Raw genomic sequence first — 25,203 nt, 5'->3', positions numbered from 1 at the left:
ACCCGTGCATCTCTAAATCGCACTGACCCAGGCAATCATGGCATCCATGTGCTACGTTAGTTGTTAGGGTTCACGTGGTTTTGTCTCATTACCTCCTCTTCCAGGAGGAGTAATGGTAGGACGGGGAGTCCCAGTATTCGGCGTTTAATGTCTTCCATCACCTGCTTTATTACCCCTGTTTTAGAGGAGCGAAAAGGATGTGAAAAGAACTGGTATGGAGGCGCAACACTCTAAGCTACTAGAAGATGTAGATCAAAGTCCAATGTGTGATGGTGAAAGCACTTCTTTTTTATTATTTTTTCAGAAATTAAAAACCAGCAATGGAATACGCGTTTCGGGGAAGAACCCCTTCGTCAGTTCGGCTGGATAGGACTGTGTGATAAGTACAAATAGATAATGGAGGAGTGATTAACAAAGGAAGGGGAGGAGAGGGGAGAGGGAAAAAAAATTCATATACATAATGAAATTTCACAAATGTGTCAATAAGAACAATAAATATATGATGAAAACATCGATCTGAATAGTGATAAAATATATGAGACAAAAAACATAAAAAAGAATCTGAGCATCCGTACATGTAAATTAACATGACATTTATACAAACCAAATATCTGTTAAAATAGGATGAAGACAATCCTGAGTAAAATACCAATCTTAAAAGTACCAATATGAAAGCGGATGGACTGAAAATGGTGTGGTTGCTTTCAGCTGAATGGAATGACTACAGAATTAAGATGCATGTACAGCCTATTGGGAAACATTATTATGGGCTGCGGTCCCATGCCTGGAAACACTATGGTTTAGATAGCTATTCTTGGTGTTTGATCTATGCTTGTTAATGCGACTTCTCAAGGTCTAGGTGGTACGTCCAATATACTGAAGCTTGCAGGGACATTCTAGTAGATAGATTACATACGTAGATGAGCAGTTTAGAAATGATTTGATAGAAAATGTCTCTTTTGTCGTACAACTCGTAAAACTAATTAGTTTTATTCTCCTTTTTTTTGTTGGTCACAAAAAGGTGTCCTTCCCCCCCCCCCTCCCCCCCTCTTTTTTTTTCCCTAACTTTATCCCACAACATGAACCCAATGCTGTCAATGCACACCATTCTGAAGTAGCTTTCCAATTGATGTCTTTTTTTTTTTTTTTTAACATACATATACACATTTATTTATGCACCCCCTCGGGTGTAGCAATCATATCATGTTTCCCAATAGGCTGTGCATGCATCTTAATTCTGTAGTCATTCCATTCAACTGAAAGCAACCACACGATTTTCAGTCCATCCGCTTTCATATTGGTACTTTTAAGATTGGTATTTTACTCAGGATTGCCTTCATCCTATTTTAACAGATACTTGTTTTGTATAAATTTCATGTTAGTTTACATGTACGGATGCTCATATTCTTTTTTATGTTTTTTGTCTCGTATATATTTTATCACTATTCAGATCGATGTTTCTCGTCTGTTATCATTGGGGGACACAGCTCTGACCTTGGGTATAGCTTCTGCCACTAGGAGGCGACACTAAGCACAAAAGTGTTAACTCCTCCCACTAGCTATACCCCTCCTGCAAGCAGCATGCTAGCTCAGTTTTTAGCTTAGTGTCTAGGAGGCAGGACTGTCTCTCCTGCTGAGACTATTTTTTATTTATTTTTATCAGTTTTTTCTCCGGAAGGCCAGGGCATAACGGGGAGGCAGGACTCTCCCCGTTAACCCGCCGAGGGCGGCGAACAGAGGTGATATGTAGCCTTCTGTTGTCTGCCGGGCCCCCTCTGAAGAAAAGGAGGCACACTCGGCCACCAAACTGAGTGTGACCCGCCAGCCATAGAGCCCCCCCTTATTTATGGTCCGGCATCCACTGCCTCATCAAAGGCAGGCGATGATGGGGAGAAGCTCTGCTGGAGCCTGGGAGCCACCCTACCTCAGGAAGGAGGTAAGTATGTGGGTTTGTTTTGTTATTGCCACCCGATGTGCGTTGCACTGCTTGCTATGCCGCCTGCTGCGCTACTTGTTTCCCGTTGCGCTGCTTGTTAGCTGCGCTGCTAGTTATGCTGCCTGCTGCACTATTACAGGGCGGCTGCGGTTGATGCACCCGCAGCACCGATGTTTATGCTGCGCCCGCGGCTGTTTTGGTGGGCGCCCGCGGCTGTCTTGGTGGGCGCCCGCGGCTTATGTGCCGCGGCGATATGGTGGGCGGGCCTTTTTAAACTTGGCGCAGTGTGACCGCGACTGATGTGCTGTCGGCGGCCGCCCGCCTCCAGGGCAGCTGCGGCTTAGGCACTACCAGCCGGACTCGGCCGCGGCCATTTTGTTGGGGCCGTCCGCGGCTGCTGTGTTGGGCGGCCCGGCTGATGTGCCACTGGGCCGCCCGAACTGTCTGCTGTGCTGCCGGCCGCCCGTATCTACTTGTTGGGCGGCCGCAGGTGATGTGCCACTGGCCGCCCGCGATGTCTCCCCCCCGCGGTTGCTGTGAGCGGTCGCGGCCGGTGTGCTGCTGGCCACCCGCGGCTGATGTGCTGCCGGTCACCTGTGGGTGACGGCCGCGGTTGATGCGCGGCTGATGGCGGCCCCCCGCGGCTGATGTGCCACCGGCCGCCCGCGATGTCTCCCCCCGCGGTTGCTGTGAGCGGTTGGTGTGCTGCTGGCCGCCCGCGGCTGATGTGCCGCCGGTCTCCTGTGGGTGACGGCCACGGTTGATGCGCGGCTGATGTGCCACCGGCCGCCCGCGCCTGTTGATGACGGCTGCGGCTTGCACTGCCGGCCGCCCGCGGCTGGGGTTGCCGCACTCCCGGAGCGTGCCTGCTGCTCGTTTCGTGCAAGGGCTCCTCGCGCCGTCGGCCGGGCATGCAGACGCCAACGGGCGTTTGAGTTTCCCCGCCAAGCGGGCGTATGTATTTTCCCCGCCAAGCGGGCGTATGTATTTTCCCCGCCAAGCGGGCGTATGTATTTTCCCCGCCAAGCGGGCGTATGTATTTTCCCCGCCAAGCGGGCGTTTGTGTTTTCCCCGCCAAGCGGGCGTTTGTGTTTTCCCCGCCAAGCGGGCGTTTGTGTTTTCCCCGCCAAGCGGGCGTTTGTGTTTTCCCCGCCAAGCGGGCGTTTGTGTTTTCCCCGCCAAGCGGGCGTTTGTGTTTTCCACGCCAAGCGGGCGTAGGTATTTTCCCCGCCTAGCGGGCGACTACCCTGTGGCGCCCCGCGTCCCTCTTTCTGTAGCGCCGGTTTGCCGGCCCCACTCCACGTGTCGGCGCAGGGACATTTTAAAATCACCTCCAAGCGGCCACGCTCTCGGCGCCACGCGCAGCAGAACACGCCACGCGATTTTTAGAGGTTGTGCACCATCATCGCCCCCTACAGCAGCGTTGGTCACATGTTTCCTGCGTGCGTTGCCGCCGGTCAGGACGGCTGGTGGATAACCGTATCGCACGGCCACCATTGCCTTGCTGCTGAACAGATTGTGTAGCTCGCGACGTTCGGGCGTTCGATTGCCATAGGCTGGCGTATAATGCTACTGTGCGACCCGCTTTGCCCGCAGGCAGCAGCTGACCACTCCTTACGCAATCCTCTCTGTGAAACTGAGGTCACTGGGACCCCTTTTATACTACACACAGACTATCGGTGGCTCCTTCGTCGCTAATAGCGCCCCTATTACCCCTTCCATAACAGAAGGAGTACCGCACAGCTACCCATATCTGCTCCGGACCGGGTTGAGCGTTGCCTGACGGAAGCTCCCCCCATTGCCCCCCTGCAGTTCCCTGCAGCCAGCAGTACCGCGGTGTCTAAGTCCAGGATGACACGCGGACAGGGCGGCCAGAGCCACATACCAAGTGCTCTCACGCTGTAGTTCGCGATTAAGCAGAGAGAATCTCGTCTTACAGATAACAGTATGCGATCTCTTGTCAGTACTCACACAGGGAGTCTCTGGACTCCTTTTTCCTCATGTCTGTCCCGAATCCGGTTGAACTCCTCTACAGACAATCGCATCACAGTGTCCGTGTCCAGGAGGACACGATGACAGCGGCCGGCAAGGGTCACATACTATGTGCGCGCTCGTTAAGGAACGAGACTACATCCAGCTGGAGAATATCTTGCCCTACGTACAACAGAGTTCAAGGTGCTTGTCGGCAGTACCCCAGGCGGCTGAGACCGGGGGTACTTCCATGCCCGAAACAGCGCATACACTGGTTTGAGCAGGAGTCAGCTTCGTCCCCTCAGTAGTTTCCTGCACCGAGTCGCAGTTCGGGACCGAGCCACATATCAAGTGTGCTCTCTGCTGCTGTACTGGTCTACAAGCTGATTAGCAGCGGTTCCCCGGCCTTGATGTTAGGCCTGACCGGGTTGCCCTGGCTTTACAGCTAGCCCCCCGCTTTTTCCTGCAGGCAACCAGACCGCTATGTCCGATGCCAGGATAGCACGCAGACAGGGTCCGGCTAGTACCACATCAGTATGGGGTCTCGCTATTGGACGAGAGTTGCATTCCCAAAAAATTAGTCACCTTATGGACAACATGTATTGGGCCTTGTGTGGAGCAAGGTGTTAAGGCAGCAGTATGCAGGCCAAAACTCCGTTGGGCTTCCTTCGGTCTGGCTAAGTCTTGTGGTACCCTTCTGAGGAATATACTATTCTCAGGAATTCTGTGAACACGTCGTATTCGCCTCCACCCCACAGAAGCTTACGCTCCAGACGTTTTTCATAACGGCTAGCCTCCCTGGAGTGACCACCTGCAACTTCCTACAGGCAACTTAGGGCGATCTACGATGACAGAAGAGCCGCATACTTTTTAGGCCCCCACCACAGACAGAAGTGACGCGGGGCGGCACTTTGTAATGCCAAGTTCGTTTCTTTCGGCGTTCTTTGAACTACAAGGCATGTGTACTCTCTAGGAATCATGGACTGCTAGTTCTACAGCCGTGTCAGTAGGACGTGGCTAGCTCTCTGCAGGAGACAGCTCCTGCGAACCCTGGTGGGGTGCAGAACAGGCCACGTTTCTCCGATTGGGGATGGGGAGACTGACCGTAGGAGTGCTCGGTATTCTAAACGGTCGCTAGTGTCGGTTCAGGTGTAGAGCGCTGATCCTCAGCAAACTAGGCCCTCCCAGTCGCTTGCGAGACTGATGGTGTATAGGAAGGTAAAACGTCTAATGGGGTTAAGACTGACAGATCCAGCGACTCGCTGCGACTCTCCTGCATTGTTCTCCCTGCATTATGACTTGCAGGACAGCGTAAGACAGTCCATACTTGTACTGTCTGCAATTTTAGGGTTCCTCCATCTCTACTGTGGAGCTTTCCTCAAAGGGATCAGTGAGTCTCGGACCAGTGTACCTTTGCTGCCTTGTGCGGTCAATTTTTCTGTACCCAGTGGAGTCACACGGTTACATTGCATCCCAGCACGGGGCCAGGCCTAGTTGATCACGAAATGGGCAGAAGTCCTCGCTAGCCCATGGGGCCATGCAGAGGCGGACCCCGTGGGCATTGTTGCAGAATCATGGAACCAAACTTTTTCCTCTGACGACCCTTTTTCAAGTTACAGCTAATCAGACAGCCGACGCCATGGACGGAGGCTGTCAGCATATACAGCATCAAGGTCATACGGCAGGCCTTCCAACCGTGGTCAATACAGGAGTCCAGCATGAGACGGTTGCATATCTCAACAGGTTGTTTCTCCACTGGCGTCTGGAGTCGAATGTCCCTTCATCACGGAGGGACGGTGTAGGTGAGATTGAATACCGGGAGGTATACGGGACCTGACTTACAACTAAGTCGCCTGGTAGAAGGTCCACAACCCTGATGTTTCGGCGCCTATGGCTCCACAGTTTCATCTTCGGATGCCTATTGGGTACGGATGGTACAGGAAACGGTTGTTATCTACCCGCTGTATGGCCTACCGCCGGTATCAGGATCCACTTCGGTGAGGTATCGGTGGGCACCTTCTCGGTAGTTCCAGCGAACGCTCCAGGGCAGGTTTCTCAAAAAATCACAGAGGTGAGGGAAAAAACACAAAAACATTATTCACAGAAAAAGCCAAAAATACAATACCTGAAGGTCTGCAAAGCAGACATGGTCGCCATAGGCACGGTCACCATAAGGCAGGCACAATCGCCGTAGGGCAGGCGCAATGGCCATAAGCCCTGGAGATATGCAGTCAGCCAGACAATAATGTGGAGGAGCAGCTTGTTCTATGGCGACTCTGTCTGCTTTGCAGACCTTCAGGTATTGTATTTTTGGCTTTTTCTGTGAATAAGGGCAGGTTTCTCGGTTGACTGCGCCGGAGTTCCTCGTGCAGGTAGCATACTTCAGTCACGCTGCCGGTAATTCCGGCAACTCCGACTGGATCCCTGCTTTTCCAGAGTGGACTCCTTACAATGATTCTGCCTTGCAGCAATTCAGGGTTACTATGCCAGCAAGGTCATATTCTCAGGCCGTATTATTTGGAAGCCGTGTGCCTCGTCGGAAGCTCCTTGTCTGGGTTTTGTTTTTTTCTTCCCTCAGAGGGTGGATGGGGCTGTTATTTAGGCCCCTTTAGGCTCTGTCTGAGCATGCGGGATACCTAGCCATCCATTAACGCTGGTCGCAGTTGAAGGACAGATTGCGTCCTTACACATGCGACGCCTTATATTTTCCCGCCCCCTTGGGTACTCCTCTAGAACGTCCCAAGGTCAGAGCTGTGTCCCCCAATGATAACAGACGAGAAAACAAGATTTGGTAAGCACTTACCGTAAAATCTCTTTCTCGTCTTGTTCATTGGGGGGCACAGCACCCACCCAGTCTGGTATCGGAACTGTGACGTATACTCCCTAGGGGAGGGTCCTCGGTGCAGTCGCACACGGTGTTGGAATGAGTTAGAGTTCGTGAGTATTGTTGTTTATTATCTATGTTGTATCCTACTGGCTGCTCCTACTGCTTGCACACAAACTGAGCTAGCATGCTGCTTGCAGGAGGGGTATAGCTAGTGGGAGGAGTTAACACTTTTGTGCTTAGTGTTGCCTCCTAGTGGCAGAAGCTATACCCAAGGTCAGAGCTGTGTCCCCCAATGAACAAAACGAGAAAGAGATTTTACGGTAAGTTCTTACCAAATCTTGTTTTTCATCATATATTTATTGTTCCTATTGACACATTTGTGAGATTTCATTAGGTATATGATTTTTTTCCCCTCTCCCCTCTCCTCCCCTTCCTTTGTTAATCACTCCTCCATTATCTATTTGTACTTATCACACAGTCCTATCCAGCCGAACTGACGAAGGGGTTCTTCCCCGAAACGCGTATTCCATTGCTGGTTTTTAATTTCTGAAAAAATAATAAAAAAGAAGTGCTTTCACCATCACACATTGGACTTTGATCTACATCTTCTAGTAGCTTAGAGTGTTGCGCCTCCATACCAGTTCTTTTCACATCCTTTTCGCTACACGTACGCCCACACTGGTGGAGCGTCATCTGGCTGGCAGCACCTCCACCATTCAAAATACTCAATCATTGAAAACTCTTTGTACTCCATAAATATTCCACCACCCTCACTGGGTCTTGCTCCACCCTCCTTTTTCATTTCTGTTTTAGAGGAGTAATAGGAAGCGGTGCAACTTTCTATCTTGGTGTCGCCGTCCGCGTTCTCTTTACACCCTTTCTATAGGAGTAATGGTGGGGCTGCTGGCATCAGTTATCTGCTTGACTACTGGCTGATGCATACTCTTCCAGGGAGGAGTACTTGTGATAGTCTGTGCGACTCCCTACTTCTGGATTGCACGGAGTCAGGCTATCGCAAAACCATCATTCATTTTCTTACCTCCTTCTGAAGGAGTAATGGGACGACTGTATTAGGCATATTGCTGAAGGATGACTTCTGTCATTATCCACTTTATCCTTCTCTCCCATGTAGAAGTGATAGTAGATTCCTACTCTCCTCGTCCTTGAGGAGTAATAGTAAGCTTATATGTAGAAAATAGCCAATTGCATACAAGAACATAATTAAACAGCCAAACGGATACAAGGACAAAATTAAAATCCCTTCTTATGCTGGTGTGACCATACCTGTCAGAATAACTATAATGCAGGCTGTGATCATCATCATGCTGTGCTCCACTCAATTGATCCAAATCTCGGCGCCCTGCTGCTCCAACTGCGCATGTGCGGGACTCTCCAATTCTCACGGCGCTACCAACGTCACTCCTACTACTCCCTCTGCATAGGGGACCCATATTATACACTGGGCAGGCGCGAGATGACTTGAACCTCACGTGAAGAGGTGCATATCTGCCAATCTCTACAGAATAGCGATGTCGCCTGTGCCTTCATCACATCCAAAGGGACAGGTTTTGTACTGTTGTCGTTGTCCAAAGTGGTATCATATATACCTCAAAATGTAAGGTCAGACTATGTGGACTGTATGCCGCATCTACACCTTGATTTACACAGAACATGGATCTATATTCACCGTCAATAAAGAACTATACTACATATGAAAGAACCAAGAATTATACAGTACCTTTTAATGGTATATTATGTTGTTTTAAAGAATGATATATCTGTGGCTCCTGTGTATAGTATATAGAAAATCATGTCTGAATGGATCCATCAGAAGTCAAATTATCAAATTGTATTCATAACCTTGTCCCAGGTAGGTGACCCCAGCAATAAAAAGCCATTGACCAATCCAGCTTAAATACGGTTAATTTTAGGTCCACTCTTAGTAAAAAAAAAAAAAATTGCATAAAGGCAAAGTTATTATTGCTAGAAAGATTTTTATTCATAATCAAGATAATTTGATCTTGCAAGAAGGGCTCTTCCAAATACATAGACAACACCGGATTACATAACGGGTGTAAATCTTTCAAATAAATTGGGTCATAGCATAATTCTATTCCAAGTAAATGGACAAAGGATGGAGCAAAAGCCTGAATGATGTCATTCGCCCTTTCACGAGGCAATGGTTTAGATGACCGACAAAAAAGTATCAGAGAAAAAGATATGTATTAAAAAACCGCTATCATATGTATTAGCACTAGAGAGGGACACAAACACTATTTCTACTACAGAAATGGTAGTATATTATATTCCAGGTTCAGGCCGTGTGGGGAGAGTGGATCAAGATCAAAGATCAGTTTTTGCTTCTTTCCTTTTAAGTAAATTTACCCGCTCCCCACCCCTGATGTCGTTTGGTACATGATCATTGACTAATGCTGTGGCCAGAAGTTTTTCAGAATCCTGAGGTCAACATTTGTAGTTTGTATTGTGCTTTTATGCTTCACTATGTGGGATCTAATTTCCATGGTTGTTTCTCCTACAGGAGGCCACTCTTTGACTCTCATGCCACGGCCTAGCACATAGCGAGGTTTCCTTGGTACGATGCTCTCTCATTGCCCCCATGTGAGGGAGGCGTAATGGTAGGCTGGGGGGGGGGGGGGTCAATCCCCTTGTAGCCATAGCTCTGAAAGGCATCTGTCTCTGTGCCCCTGGCATGGGGGGACGGATGGGAGTTTTCTGTAGTCTTGCCTCTCATTGCCCCTGTCTGGTTGGGCACTGTTTGCTGACCCTGATTAAGGTGTTTTTCTTTTTCCTAGGAGGAATTATGGCAGTGTTGTGCAATGCTGTTTCTCTCATATTTGCTACTGCAAATCTTAGATTCCTGCCTTATTTATTCTCTGGGGCAGAGTATAGAGAGCCCTCGGGGCTCTACCGCACGGTTGACAATCATCCGTTATCAGTGACTAGAGACACTCTATAGTTACTCTGTCTTCGTGCAGCACATCGGAGAGCGGTACCCTCCTAGAGCAGCGTCTTGCCCATGCTCGGGCATGGCGTCTGCTAGTAATTATGCTTCCATTCTGGGAGGAATACTCTATCCTGCGGCAGTCTGCATAACTTGCATTTACATTGCCAGGACTTGGAGTTGTGAGTCTACCATAAACCAGGGTTTAAGACAAGGTTGGTTCTGTATGTGGACACTGGTCATCATAGGTACTACTCTTATAGCGCATATCTCACTGCGCTAGTTTCTAAGGATTCTGGGTGCTGTAGTACCTGATGTCATACTGTACAATGGAGCGTTCTACCGTCAGCCCGGCCAAAAAACACTGGTATTGTTATCCTGGAGGCACACCCCTGTGCCCTACCAGTTCGTGTTGGCCAAGTGAAGTCGGAACCATTTTCTATGCAGTATACCGACCAAACTTCTTAAACGAGCCTTTCCATGATAGTGTAGATAGTCCGTTGCTACCGCTAATGTCTACAGCTAGTTCTATGCAGGGGTACGTCTGTTAGGTACTTCCCTTTACAAGTACGGCATTAGATGTTTATCCGTACAATATTAGCGCTTGCAGCGTAGTGGGTAACTTGCCCTAGTTCTCCATTACAAGGATGATAAGATTTGTGTATAGAGTTATATACATAAATGAAGAGATTACGAGTGGTACTCCTTCATGTGGAAAGTGACTCTGTCATCCAGGCTTCAGCATCCCTGTTCTTCCGGGAGCCGTTCCAACTAGATGAATTGTGTTAGATCCACTGTTAGCTTTCTGCACCTCAGTTTTCTAATTATCTTTTTATTTTTCGGTCATCAGACCTCCATGATTGCTCCTCTGTTCCTCTCGCACCATGCGGTGCTGAGATTATTCCCAGGTCATGGCCCCCTTAGCCTTTGCCCTAACAGCAGGCAGATGGAGGGTTGGTGTCAAGAACAGCCCAGGTATTCCGGCCGTCATGTTCTCTCAGGTCAGTAGTTAGCCTGCTCCTGGCTGTAACATGCTACAAGCACACAGTGCCTCTCTCTTGCCTATGCTCGCCTGTTCCTTAGCTTTGGTCGGGATCCAGTCTCTCTCCCTTAGCTCCAAAGACACTTGTAGTTCTGTATTGCAAATTGTTTTCTTACTAGAACAGCAATGCTTATCTTTGTCTGGCAAGGAAGAGCAAGCATTTTTTGCTATCTGCGACTAAGTCAGTGCTTATTAGCGCCCTCCGGTAACAGACTAGTGTCTTGCTTGTTTCTGGCCCCTCCCCCTTGGGTACTGCTCTAGAACGTCCCAAGGTCTTTCTATGTCCCCCAATGATAGACGAGAAAACAGGATTTTTTTGGTATAACTTACCGTAAAATTACTTTCTCGTCACGTTCATTGGGGGACACAGCACCCACCCATTTGCTTATACTGGCGCTGACGTCTCTTCTAAGTCGTCCCTCAATCCGGCCGGACTCTTTCCCTAGGACTATCATTCTACTTAGTCTGTATGGTTCGACGTCATGTGTTCATCTGTTATCTCCTCCTGCTTACGTACAAACTAGGTCAGTCTCTGAAGGAGGGACAAACTCTTTCTTTGCTTAGTGTCGCCTTCTAGTGGCATCACCTAAACCCAAGGTCTTGCTGTGTCCCCCAATGAACGTGACGACAAAGTGATTTTACAGGTAAGTTATACCAAAAATAAGAATTTTGGTTTATTTTTAGAATTTTCAATATTGTGATCTCTATTGGAAAAAAAAAGAAAACTTGCACTTTTCTCACTGACTACTGAGCCCAATAATAATCTGATGCTTCCTGTGCAACAGTAATCTCGTTATCATCACAGACAGGATTACAATTAAGGAAAACGCCATCCAGCGCTTTGATCGAACTCATGTCTGCAAGGCCCCATTGATTTCAATGGGAGTGTTACACCCCACATGATAAAACACTGCGTTAATCGCAGGGAAAAGCCCCTGTGTGAGAGAGACCTAAAGGTGATTGTGTGTGTGTGTGTGTGTGTGTGTGTGTGTGTGTGTGTGTGTGTGTGTGTGTGTATATATAGATATAGATATAGTGTATGTATGTATATAATTATAATACACACACAGGATCCGCCACTCTCAATAGGCAATGGTCACAGAATGCCTCCTCCCCATCCCTGCACAATGACCTCTGCACAGGTCACAGAGCATGGGGAGAACATCCGAGCCAAAAAAGCACCAGCGTTCAGGGGTAAATGGTACAATTTGGCAGTTCATTGAAGAAATTGTATTTATATTTGTAAAGTAAGTTCTGTATTTTCTGAGGGATGGTGAAGCACACAAACATCCCAAATCCAAAAACATATGTAAATCAATCTCTCGGGTCTAGGGTTGCTGGGTCAAAATATATGAAGACTATCAGAAAGGTAGCATAACTTTATTGGGGGGAAACCGGAACCTTTACACAGGCTGAGATGTGTTTCGGGGGACAACATACCAATTGTCCCCTTTCTGAAGCCAAAATATAAAGAGGATAACCACAAGAAGTGTAAGCAATCTGTAGCAACTTTCATAATTAGTATCAATGACATAGATGGCACTTTCACGCATGGCGATCGGCTGGTGTACGTAACCAAAAATGGTCGTTTGTTCCAAAGAATGAAAGTGGAATACAGATGTATGCAAGAACTCCATCTAGATGGCTGCTGAGATGTACTGTTAACAACTTTGACAGCAGCATCTAAACAGTTAACTGCAGCAATTGGCTGTAGCTTCAATCACTGCAGTCGCAAGTGGGTGTCAAAAGCAGTGGGCTCAGTTCTCGAGCCCCTCTCCATGTAACACCGGTTACATGTATATTTATGATGAGCGGTCCTCAAAAAGTTAGGAAAATTTAAGGTGTTCCCATATACTTTCCCACCACAAAAGTATACAGTATGAAATTGGCCTTCTATGAAATTGGCCTTAACATGTGTGCGTAAGGGACAGGGACTGATTCAAGTAAATGTATTCTGAGTACGATGCTATAGAATACATTGGGGCCATATAAATAAGAGGAAACAAAAATGGATAGCGTTACATGCAGTGACACTAAAAGGGCCACATGAGGGCAGCATTTCCACATGACGTTCATTGTACTACCTCTTCATGTAAGATATTATGTATTGCATCTGAATTACAGTGTAAATGGCGGCAGTTTAATCTAGGCAATAACACAAGGAGGTCAGATGTATGTGGAATCCTTTTATCCAGGTGCCCACAAACTATAATGAAAAACTTATTCCTGGTTGGCAAAGGCCTATTGTTGCTAATTTCTGTGGACTCCAGTCAGCACACCTGTACTATGTAACATTGGATGCATGTGATAACACCACAGCAATAACCCAGAAGTAGGTCACCCATATTTTGACATCTGTAAGCTGGATATTGCCCCCATAGCATTGTTACTAGGCCATGAACATTGACTTGATCATACTGCTTCTGTTTAGATCTCATGCGTCCGAGGCTTAGCTGCTGGAATATAGTGCATAGGTACATGTTATGAGGATTTTTCTCCAGCTGATGGTCTGTACTTGGGTTGGGCCATGAATGTGTGATCGGTTAGATTAATTTGTAGTTCTGTGCCCAAATTGGGAATCAGGTTCTCATAGTATCCGGATTATAGAATGCTAATACTTTCTCTACACACAATGTTGTTTATCTATACGCTTGGATATTTATACAGTATGTTATCTGTGTTTTAAGGCAAAAATGGATGAAATTGCAAAGGCTTACCAACCAATCCGTTACTCGCTGTCACCGAAGTCGGGAATCACGGTGTCACATCTATTGGCTGCCAGGCAGGATCTGTCCAGAATCGTGCGTACGAGCAGTGGGTCAGTGCGGGAGAAGATGGTGTGCCCCGTCAATAAGGTGAATATCCAGGATGGTATTGTTGCGTTCTAGATTGTATAGTTGTTTTTTTTTCCCCATTCACGGTTTATATCTCAAGCCAGTCTGTCACATATGTATTTTGTGGGGTTTGAAAGTGTCATCTAGTGGGGGCAGGGACGCTGCCTGCTTATACAGATATAGTCTTAGAGATTGTCTGTGACTATAGAAGTCATGCTTGAGCGTGCCCGGTGTGCTTCCTCTGCCCACTAGACAGTTTCTTTCTTTGCCCGATGGTAGGAAGAAAGCTGTCAATCCTAGTTGGTAGTCTGGGCAAGCCAAAGGCTCATGAAACCGGCTGGATTTCATTCAGGGAGTCTCATTCTAGCCCTATCAAGTAGTAAAGAAGCTGGAATGTTGGTTGGAAGATCAGTGCTGCTGTCATCTGTCACATCTGCTGCGTGCATTAACCAGTCAGTTTATGGCACTTGGTCCCGGGCTTTAATCTGCTAATGGCAGAAGTACAGTGCGGGGAATAAGCCTCTGCTCCTGAAATCAAGCAGGAGCAGGTCAGGTCTTCACAGCTGAGGACCCAGAGGAATAGCGAGAAACTATTTAACTACTGCTGCTTTCTCCTTTACAGGCTATATAGAGCTCAATGTACTAAAGGGAGAAAGCGGAAATGTCGCTTCTACTATTCGACCTGGCGATCACGTGACCGCTACGGGTCCTCTGGCACAGCAGAGCTGCAGGGTCCTGCCCGACCCAGATCAGCTCTGTTAGTGACTATTCTCATTACAGGGGATTTATTTCCCCTGTAACCGGGGCTCTTATGGATACTCCACCTGCAGTGGAATAGTGTGAAAAAGAATAAACAATATGAATGAGACAAGAGGTCTTGTATGGCGTCATGGGGGACATGTTTTGGAAAAAAAAAAAATGTGTGTGTATGTATGTATGTGTGTGTGTGTGTGTGTGTGTGTGTGTGTGTGTGTGTGTGTGTGTGTGTGTGTGTGTGTGTGTAATATATATATATATTAATATATATATATATATATATATATATATATATATATATATATATATATATATATATATATATATATATATATAATATTGTAGTGTGTGTCACCCACACTGTCAGTCTGCAACTGAGTTAAACCTCGCGGATTTGATTTTTAGGTGCTCTGCAGATGCCCCGCGCGGATCTAAAATCGCTGCATGCTCCATTTAATTGCGCATCTGGCTCCAGTCATCTCTATGGGAGATGAAAACACACAATCCGTGATCACCTACAACCATTAAAGGGGTTCTGACATGAAAAAAAAAAATTGTACTCACCTTGCCTGGCCTGGCCCGATCGCCAGGCATGTCCCCTCCAGCCGGCATCTTCTTCTGTGCCTTTAAAGCAGAGCAGGAGCGGTCAAAAAGACCGCTTCCTGCTCTGGTCCGTCCGTCGGGCACTTCCGAGGTCAACGGACGGATCGCTCACAGCAAGCACGTCACAAGCAGTGCTTGCTGTGGGCGGCCTGTCCGTTCGGCTGAACTCCGGAGTGCTGCGCATGCGCAGTGGAGACGCAGCCCGTCCTGACTCCTGTCAGAGGGCACCTCTCCACTGCGCATGCGCGCGATCCCGGAGCGACGCGGCTGCTTGAGGAAGAAGACTGCCTGCCGGGAGCCGACCCCCCGATGTCAACAACAACAGAAGAACAGGTAAGTGTTATCTTTTTATGCTTTAGCAGCCATTAAACCATGGGTTCCCTGGGTCCATTAGGCACACCAGGGAACAATGGCTGCTAAAGCATAAAAACATTATTTGTGTCAGAACCCCTTTAAAAAAATCACATTTAACATGACCCGCAGTGCATCCGCTGCAGATAGCTGCATTGAAAATTCGCACGTGCCATTGACATTGGGCCTAAGAGCGCATAAACCTGACCGCATTCCAGCCTAATACATATTACAATCAAGCACCGGTGCAATCTATAACACCCCAGCTATACGGAGGAATACAGGTTTGTTTTTTTTTCCCTTTCTGGTCGGGTTCCATATGCATCAGAAAGAAAATAAATCGTGCCATCTCTTTCAGATGCCGTGTTGCACGGTTATCCCCTGCTAGGAGCATTGTGGTGCAGTAGGGAGGCACAATATAGCGGTATATGGATGCCTATGGTTAAGGCCTGTCTTTATGGTATGTTGTATTAGTCACATTTTGGTAGTAACAGTGACTGTTTGGTATCTTGAGACGCCAAAGGCTGGAGTATACATAGCATATATGTCAGTTGGAGGAAACATTGAGGGGCTTGGAGGGTTCCCATAAGTGACTCTAGTCACCACCATCCATCCTTGTCCTTCTCTGCATGTTCTGGCGTCTGGAGTGAATCATTTATTTTCGTTCTTCCTCATTGCACCCAATGTTCTGCACATTAGTACGTCCTACTCTGCCTCTACACCGAGGACGCCTCTCTTCTTTGCTCACAAGGGACATATCAACTGTGCGTTTTTGGTTTTTTTTGTGGGGGGACGGGTGGGGGTGTTTGGGTTATCTGTGTGCCTTACGCAGACTGAACAATGAGAGGCTTACCAGGCAGCTGGACACAAGACTTAGTCACAGGTCTCATTTTTCAGTCACCATGGAGACCTAGTGGCTGGGATTTGTCAGGCTTTGGTTTACAGTCCTGTTTTACGTACATGATATAACGTCGCCATATGCTGGATTTTCCTTCCGAGCAGGAACCTAACACCCAGAGTTGTTGGCACTGCAGCGCACTTCTACTTAATAGGACACCGCGAACATGCAAGAGCTCCGTACGTGTTGTCTTGGTCTCTAATTAGGATGGCGTTTGCCATGGATGGCTTCGTGGAAATGTATCTTCCTCTAGCTGTGTTTACCTTCTTAAACCATTCTACACTTTGGGACATTTAGATGATTATCCTGATCAGTGCTGTAGAGCAGTAACCTGTTGGTTAATCATTCAGACACGTTATAAGAGTGGTATTGAACCATCCGCTGCTAGACTCAGGCCGGCTGCAGTTGCCATCTTGAATGGCCATAAGCAGTTCTTCACTTCCAGGAAGCAGAGTGACGACTGTATGATTTGCTGAGGGTTTAGGGAGCCAGTGGCTCACAGTTTAACAGTTGTCTGATAAAACAAACCCCTTGAAAGCGAATTTCCACCCCTTTATTATTATGTTGACTTTAAGTGCAAAATTCTGTGCTGATACAAACCGTATTTTTCGCATTACAAGACACACTTTTTTGCCTCCCAAAGCGGGGGGAAAAAGTTGCTGCGTCTTATAAAGCAAGTGTTCTGAAATTCGTTGCGTCTGCATTTGTTTGCGGAATCGCACTAACTAAATCGCAGCCACGCAAAAAAAAACTCGTGAGCGCACGAACAAATGTGCGATCACTTACCAGTTTTCTCTCCTCCCCACTGCTGCCATCATATGTGCTGCTGATTGGTGGTGAGCGCTGGTGGGAACTGCTGCTGCTTCCCCACCTCCACCAATCGGCTTTTTCCCTTCTGCTGCTGAGGAAGCACTGCTGAGACACAACTGTTTCAGACCTCTGCTGCTCCTTCTGCTCCGGCACTATCCCTGACCTGAGCCTGAGGGAGTTCAAAATATTTTTTCCCTACTTTCCTGCTCTAAAAGAGGTGTGCGTCTTATAGTCCGGTGCGTCCTATTAAGCGAAAAATACGGTAATTGATCGAATATATCTTTTTAGATCGATTGTTTGAATTAAACCACACCAAAGTTCTCGTATGTATAACATATAAGCTCCCTCTAGTGGCGACTGCAGAAAGACAGAATGTTATGTTTTCCGTCTACTTGTATGCAGGAGATTTTGGACTCTATAGCAGGCAGAGCTCCAATTTGCTCATACAATGGGATATAAAAAAGGAAATTAATTCAGATAGAATGGTAGAGTTGGAAGGGACCTCCAGGGTCATCGGGTCCAACTCCCTGCTCAGTGCCGGATTCACTAAATCATCCCAGACAGATATTTGTCCAGCCTTTGTTTGAACACTTCAATTGAAGGAGAACTCACCACCTCCCATGGTAACCAGTTCCACTTATTGATCACTCACTGTCAGAAGGTTTTTTTTTTAATAACTAATCTGTGTCTCCTCCCTTTCAGTTTCATCCCATTGCTTCTAGTCTTTCCTTGTGCAAATGAGAATAGGGCTGATCCCACTGCACTGTGACAGCCCTTCAGATATTTGTAGACCGCTATTAAGTCTCCTCTCAGCTTTCTTTTTTGCAAGCTAAACATTTTTAGGTCCTTTAACCGTACCTCATAGGACCCAGTTTGCAGACCGCTCACCATCCTAGTAGCTCTTCTCTGAACTTGCTCCAGTTTGTCTATGTATTTTTTAAAGTGGGGTGCCCAGAACTGGACACAGTATTCCATATGAGGTTTGACTAAGGAAGAGTAGAGGGGGATAATTACCTCACGTGGTCTAGACTCTATGCTTCTCTTAATACATCCCAGAATTGTGTTTGCCTTTTTGGCTGCTACATCACATTGTTGACTCAGGTTCAGTCTATAATCTATTAGTATACCCAAGTCTTTTTCACGTGTGCTGCTGCTTAGCTCAATTCCTCCCATTCTGTATGTGCTTTCTTCATTTTTCTTGCCCAGATGTAGGACCTTGCATTTCTCCTTGTTAAATACCATTCTGTACGTCGCCGCCCACTGTTCAAGCTTTTCTAGATCTTTTTGAATACTTTCTCTCTTTCCTAGTGTTAGCGATCCCATTTATGACCACTCTTTGAGTATGATCACTCAGCCAGTTGTGAATCCACCCAACAGTTGCCTTGTGAATCCCATATTTAGTAATTTTTTTTCAACTTTGAATCTATGTAAATAGATAAAAGAAAAATTATGTTTAAGGGTGAAAATTTCTTTAGAGCCATTTGTGCCATATGTATATCTGTTGACTGTTTGTTCTACCTGACTATTAATAATAAATTAAAACTTTCTACAGGTTTTGATGGGCAGGGTGCCTGATCGAGGAGGAAGGCCTTCAGAAATTGAGCCACCACCTCCTGAAATGCCACCATGGCAGAAGAGACAGGACGACAGAGGAGGAAGAGGAGGAGGCTGGCGAGGAGGTGGACGAGGTGGCGGTGGTTATGGTGGACACGGGGGTTACGGTGGGCGAGGTGGCGGTGGATACGGAAGAGGATGGTATAACGCAGGTGGAAGGGATTTTAATCGAGGTGGCCGAGGAGGCTACTAGAGCAGAGGAAGATACGGTGATGGAGGTTCTAAAGGAAGAGGGAATTATAGGAGATCTTGAACGGACATTTTTTTTTTTTTTATGCGCAAGTGCGCCAAGTCTTTGAGGTGTTAAAAGGCTCCAAAATACAATATCTGCACCTATAAAGACCTCCTTGGATGAACTACTACTGAGCAGCTAATGTTCCTCATTTTTGCATCACAACTTATTTATTTTTCTATATTTGTAAACTGAGATCAGGGAGACTAAATTTGACGTTGATGATCAGAGATGGAACATTTATGAACTGTGATCTTAAAGGGGTTAACATGCACAACTCCTTCCAGAATTGGGTGCCTGGGGGTGAACAGCTTGATCATCACAATTTCTGCTCTCGGTACCCCTGGCTGGTTTTATTGAGAGAAGCCGTGTTCAGTCACACATTTCAGTAACATAGTATTACAGGATGGCAATTCACACAAATGGCCGCCCCACAATACCAGGACTGCACGAGACCCATTAGAATGGGAGCAGCTCACCATTATGCATTAAAGAGGAGTTGCGCTCTATGATCGTGTGCTTTAATGGGGCGCATGAACCGCTGATGGGCTCTTGGCACAACCTCATTCATTCTCCTCATATAAGAAAGGCCATTGCTGTTCATGGTTGCTGTCAGTCTTTGCTAAGACTTGTAATAACTTTTATATATTTCATGCCTAAATGATTGATTGATCTTGTTCTACTGTCTGAATCAGAGGGGTATTATGCTAAAATTACCTGACCGATTCCCTTTAATAAGTACTTCAGACTGCTTATTGGTTGTGTGTTCAGTAAAACTCCTTCACTTTGGTATCCAATAATTCAGAAAGTCTGATAATTTGGATCTTATTCCTTACATAGAACTGAATATAATGTGGGATTGCACAAGGACAGAAATTGAAAACGGAGCAGACAGAACCAGTAATGTAATTCTTCATAGAAAATAAGATTCCAGTGTGATTTTTGATCTTTTGTTTTTTGCTGTTGAGTTTTGTATACTTTTTTTTATTATCTGATAATTCGGAAGATTTGATGATCTGCTATTTATCACAGACCATTGATGCCAGTTTGAATGAATTGTACTGTGATGATGCCTGGCTGCCAGCTCCTGTGCCTGAGAAAGCGTAAGTCTGTATTTACACGGGCGAGTGCGATATCAGTCTGAGAAAATCGGACCGATCTTGCTCATATAAATTAGCGATCTCACTGCAAAGTGTCTCAATGTTAAAAGCGCATTGCATGGCTGGACATAATTTTTCATGCATGTGAAAAAATCGCATGTGCTTATAGTTAAAATGGGAAAAAATACATCGCACTCGCATGCAAAATACCTTTACATGTGAGTATAAAGTGTTGTTTTTTCGGCTCACGTAGGAAATAATGGGAAATAATGCAGTGAGTTTTTGATCTTACACTATTGGTGTGAACGACCAAGAAATCACTTGTATAAATTAACCCATTGAACATGATGGGTTCTTGTCACGTGCATTTCGCAACGCACAGAACTCGCATGTGAAATTGCTTGTGTAAATGCAGCCTTGATTAGCGCAAGACAATATATTTGACCTGGAGCTTTGTGCTGAATAAGGACTGGATTTCATTAGGCCACAAATCCCGGGCCGCCGCAGATCTGATCTTGGGTAATAACACCATACGCCTTTTTGATAGTGTTAGTTTAGCTTATTAGACACGCAGCTGAGCAAGAATTTGCTTCTATAAAACCGGAAATGTTCATACATTATTTAGGCCCAATGTCCACCGGCGGAAGATCTGCAATTCAAGCCTCCCATAGGGAAGCATGGGTGGCTGCAGCAAAATTAAAGCATGCAGATTTGTTTTGTGGATCTTTTGGTCCGGAAAACAAATCGCAGCATGCTCCATATTCAGTGCAGATTCCGCACAGATGGCTTCCAGTGGATCCTGCTGGAAAGCAGTAGTTTAAATAAAAAACAAAACTGTACTGCGCATGTGCGCTGGCAGACAACTCCGCACACATCAGCAGTGTAGAAAAAAGATGACCCGGACAGGTACGTACAGATACAAATGTCAGACCCTGGACCATGTCCAGGCTTAAGCCTGATTTACACGGGCCGATGATCGCTCAAACGACAGTTTGAGTGACCGCTCTCAGCGATCATTTTGCATAAAAATGTATTGGTATTTAGGTGGCTGCTCAGCTACTTAAATACCAATTAGGTATGCAGATGAAGCCTTCACTGAACGCAGCTAATAGCCTATTATCTGCACTCTGATAATATTAGGCTATTATCTGCACTCCGATTCTTTGTTCTTCACGGGGAAGCAATGCTATCAGCACTCCCCGTGGAGAACTACTGATAAAAGTGAGTGGCAATTTTTAGGTTGGACTGAATTTAACGATCAGCCAGCAGGGCCCGAAAAGCAGACGATGGGCGCACATTTACACGCACCGATTATCGCTAAAACGATTGGCTGCTGTAAATGGGCCTTTAGCCAAAGGAAATTCGGAGTCACGGTGCCCATTACATGTCCTGCCATTAACACCACAACACTATCGCCTTCGTTTGCAGTGCTGTCGTGATTGAAAAACCTGGGTTGCTATTGACTGTAAACGTATCGTCTTTAGCAGTTAATCCAGCTTCTTTCTGGGAGCCAACAATGGTCATGTTCGCATACGAAGGCCTCATGGTGAGCGCTTCAATCCTGCCTTTGCTGTGGAGCAACACACTACCCCACTGCTGGTGTGATGATCTAGGAAGCCGTCACAAACGAGTCGATCACCCCTAGTAGTGGTAGAGGTACACTAGTAGCTCAGTGATATGTGCTGGAAATCCTGCAGCCAGATGTGTTGTTTGTAATAGGCATTTCTCAGGAGGATAATGCTTAACCGCTCACAGCAAGGGTGTCACAGGAATGTCTCTGCCACACTTCCTTAGCAGATTTATTGCTGATCAAGCATTTATGGGTCCCCTTGGGATGCCAGCGTCAGCAGCCCACAAGTGTGCAGGATCTAGAGGCCTAGTTACAAGATCTGTGGGCAAATATGCCGCTGGATGCCAAACGGAGACTGTATCCCTCCATGCCCGGCCGTATCACATCTTGTATCCAAGCTAGAGGTGGTACAGCAGGGTACTAGAGCCTCCATGCCCACCCCTATCACATGTTGTATCTAAGGTAGAGGTGGTACAACAGGGTACTAGAACCTCCATGCCCACCTGTATCACATCCTGTATCCAAGCTAGAGGCAGTACAATAGGGTACTAGAGCCTCCATGCCCGCCTGTATCACATCTTGTATCCAAGCTAGAGGCAGTACAACAGAGTACCTGAACCTCCATGCCCACCCCAATCCCATCTTGTATCCAAGTTAGAGGTGGGTAACGGTACTAGAGCCTCCATGCCCACCCTTTCACATCTTGTATCCAAGCTAGAGGTGGTACAACAGGCTACTAAAGCCTCCGTGCTCACGTGTATCACATCTTGTATCCAAGCTGGAGGCGGTACAACAGCATACTAGAGCTTCCATGCCCGCCCGTATCACATCTTGTATACAAGCTAGAGGCGGTACAACAGGGTACTAGAGTCTCCATGCCCAACCGTATCACATCTTGTATCCAAGCTAGAGGCGGTACAACAGGGTACTAGAGCTTCAATGCCCCCCATATCACATCTTGTATCCAAGCTAGAGGCGGAACAACAAGGTACTAGAGCTTCCATGCCCCTTGTATCACATCTTGTATCCAAGCTAGAGGCGGTCCAACAGGTTACTAGAGCCTCCCTTCAAGTGTTCAGTTTTCTGCAATACATGATCCTTTTGCTCTTGTATTGTAATCGCTTACTTATATCAATCTTACAATCACAGAGAAAGTTTCATTCAATTTCAACTCCTCCTCCTTGGTGTATTATGTTTTGTCAGCGAGTGTATCTGCAGCTGTAGGTTTGGTTTGTGTTGACATATAAGGGCACTAGGAGCTAAACAGGACCACCATTGCTACTGGGTTCACCAGTTCCAGACTGATGACTGGTTCCCTATAGCACTAGGATTACTGATTGGGTGAACATGACGCAACGCACAGACATTATTCTATATAACCTTTTGCTATTGCCCTTACAAGCCTGAGATCTTTTGTGTTGCATGAATAATGTAAACCTGCCTTTGCAGTAGAGCAAAATGACTTGAAAAACATAGGAAATAACATAAGGGGTCTGTAATTTTAAAGGGCCAGTCGGGTGAAAAACACATTTTTACGTCACCTGATTGCCAGTCACACTATGGACGTCTCCTCCATGTATTTTAGCCACTTCCATGCAGTGCAGTTCCCTTTCTAATGTTTGTCAGTCAGTATCTTGAGGCTGAGATTTATCCCATGATGCTTTAGCTGAGGACCATTTTTTCATGGTGAGGAACAGTCAGAAGGATGAGCTGTGATCTCCTCTATTATAACTGTGTGATCATCATCAGTAACTATGACAGGAATGTCTGTGTCCCCCTCTAGGCAGTTTCAGTGGTAAGAATCATGTAACTGTTTCACACAAACTGAGAAATTGACTAATTCCAGACAACATAACCCCAAGCAGATCTGAGCTGGTCAGAACTGAGATCACGTGACCATCTAAAGAAAAAAAAAGGCTACACTGTCGCCACTGGGGGGGGGGGGGGATAGCTACATAATGAATTTTAAAAATCCCTGGAGTGGCCCTACTAGGTAGTAAGTTGAAACCAGTAAAATTTGCATATATTGAGAAAGTTGGGGTTTTTTTTTAGGGTGCGTTTACACACAGCAGATTTAGCGTGGAAATACTGCATTAGTATGGATTTTGGTGTGGATCTGCAGCAGACTTTACCGCTTCAATTGAAAGGGTGAAATCTGCTGTAGATCTGCATCAAAATCTGCCACGTATGACTGTATCCTTAATACTTTTTAGTTGCATTGTCATGTATTTCTCTGCTCTCCACAGCTGATCTTGCTTGCTCCAAGCAGGGGTATTATAGAGAGGGTGGGTAATCTGACTCTAAAGGTGGCGGTGCCATGTGACCAACCAGTACTATATAGTTTGGAATTCCTATTATACAGTTAGGGCCAGAAATATTTGGACAGTGACACAAGTTTTGTTATTTTAGCTGTTTACAAAAACATGTTCAGAAATACAATTTTATATATAATATGGGCTGAAAGTGCACACTCCCAGCTGCAATATGAGAGTTTCCACATCCAAATAGCAGAAAGGGTTTAGGAATCATACCTCTGTAATGCATAGCCTCCTCTTTTTCAAGGGACCAAAAGTAATTGGACAATGGAATCTAAGGGCTGCAATTAACTCAGAAGGCGTCTCCCTCGTTAACCTGTAATCAATTAAAGGAGATGTCCCGCGCCGAAACGGGTTTTTTTTTTTTTAAACCCCCCCCCCCGTTCGGCGCGAGACAACCCCGATGCAGGGGTTAAAAAAACCACCCGCACAGCGCTTACCTGAATCCCGGCGGTCCGGCGTCTTCATACTCACCTGCTGAAGATGGCCGCCGGGATCCTCTGTCTTCGTGGACCGCAGCTCTTCTGTGCGGTCCACTGCCGATTCCAGCCTCCTGATTGGCTGGAATCGGCACGTGACGGGGCGGAGCTACACGGAGCCGCTCTCTGGCACGAGCGGCTCCATAGAAGACTGCTGAAGACCCGGACTGCGCAAGCGCGGCTAATTTGGCCATCGGAGGCCAAAAATTAGTCGGCACCATGGAGACGAGGACGCTAGCAACGGAGCAGGTAAGTAAAAAACTTTTTATAACTTCTGTATGGCTCATAATTAATGCACAATGTATATTACAAAGTGCATTATTATGGCCATACAGAAGTGTATAGACCCACTTGCTGCCTCGGGACAACCCCTTTAAGTAGTTAAAAGGTCTGGGGTTGATTAAAGGTGTGTGGGTTTGCATTTGGAAGCTGTTGCTGTGACCAGACAACATGCGGTCAAAGGAACTCTCAATTGAGGTGAAGCAGAACATCCTGAGGCTGAAAAAAAAGAAAAAATCCATCAGAGAGATAGCAGACATGCTTGGAGTAGCAAAATCAACAGTCGGGTACATTCTGAGAAAAAAGGAATTCACCGGTGAGCTTGGGAACTCAAAAAGGCCTGGGCATCCACGGAAGACAACGGTGGTGGATGATCGCCGCATACTTTCTTTTGGTGAAGAAGAACCCGTTCACAACATCAACTGAAGTCCAGAACACTCTCAGGGAACTAGGTGTATCTGTCTCTAAGTCAACAGTAAAGAGAAGACTCCATGAAAGTAAATACAAAGGGTTCACATCTAGATGCAAACCATTCATCAATTCCAAAAATAGACAGGCCAGAGTTAAATTTGCCGAAAAACACCTCAAGAAGCCAGCCCAGTTCTGGAAAAGTATTCTATGGAC

The 25,203-nt window shown here is 46.4% G+C and overlaps 1 protein-coding gene across 1 annotated transcript in view; it reads left to right on the top strand.

Moving 5' to 3' along the window:
• The window catches only part of FAM98B (family with sequence similarity 98 member B), a 35,592-nt gene extending 15,474 nt beyond the window's left edge, over window positions 1–20,118 (top strand). Inside the window, exons 7-8 of the mRNA XM_066608518.1 lie at window positions 13,426–13,593; window positions 18,543–20,118. Coding sequence (XP_066464615.1) covers window positions 13,426–13,593; window positions 18,543–18,797 — 423 coding nt within the window. The 3' untranslated portion in view covers window positions 18,798–20,118. The remainder of the gene's footprint in view (window positions 1–13,425; window positions 13,594–18,542) is intronic.
• Window positions 20,119–25,203: the final 5,085 nt, after the last annotated feature.

Source organism: Eleutherodactylus coqui, chromosome 6, assembly GCF_035609145.1.
Source record: "Eleutherodactylus coqui strain aEleCoq1 chromosome 6, aEleCoq1.hap1, whole genome shotgun sequence".
NCBI classification, from domain to species: Eukaryota; Metazoa; Chordata; class Amphibia; order Anura; family Eleutherodactylidae; genus Eleutherodactylus; species Eleutherodactylus coqui.
The sequence above is the reverse complement of the archived record's forward strand: the minus strand, read 5'-3'. Positions and strand labels throughout refer to the sequence as shown.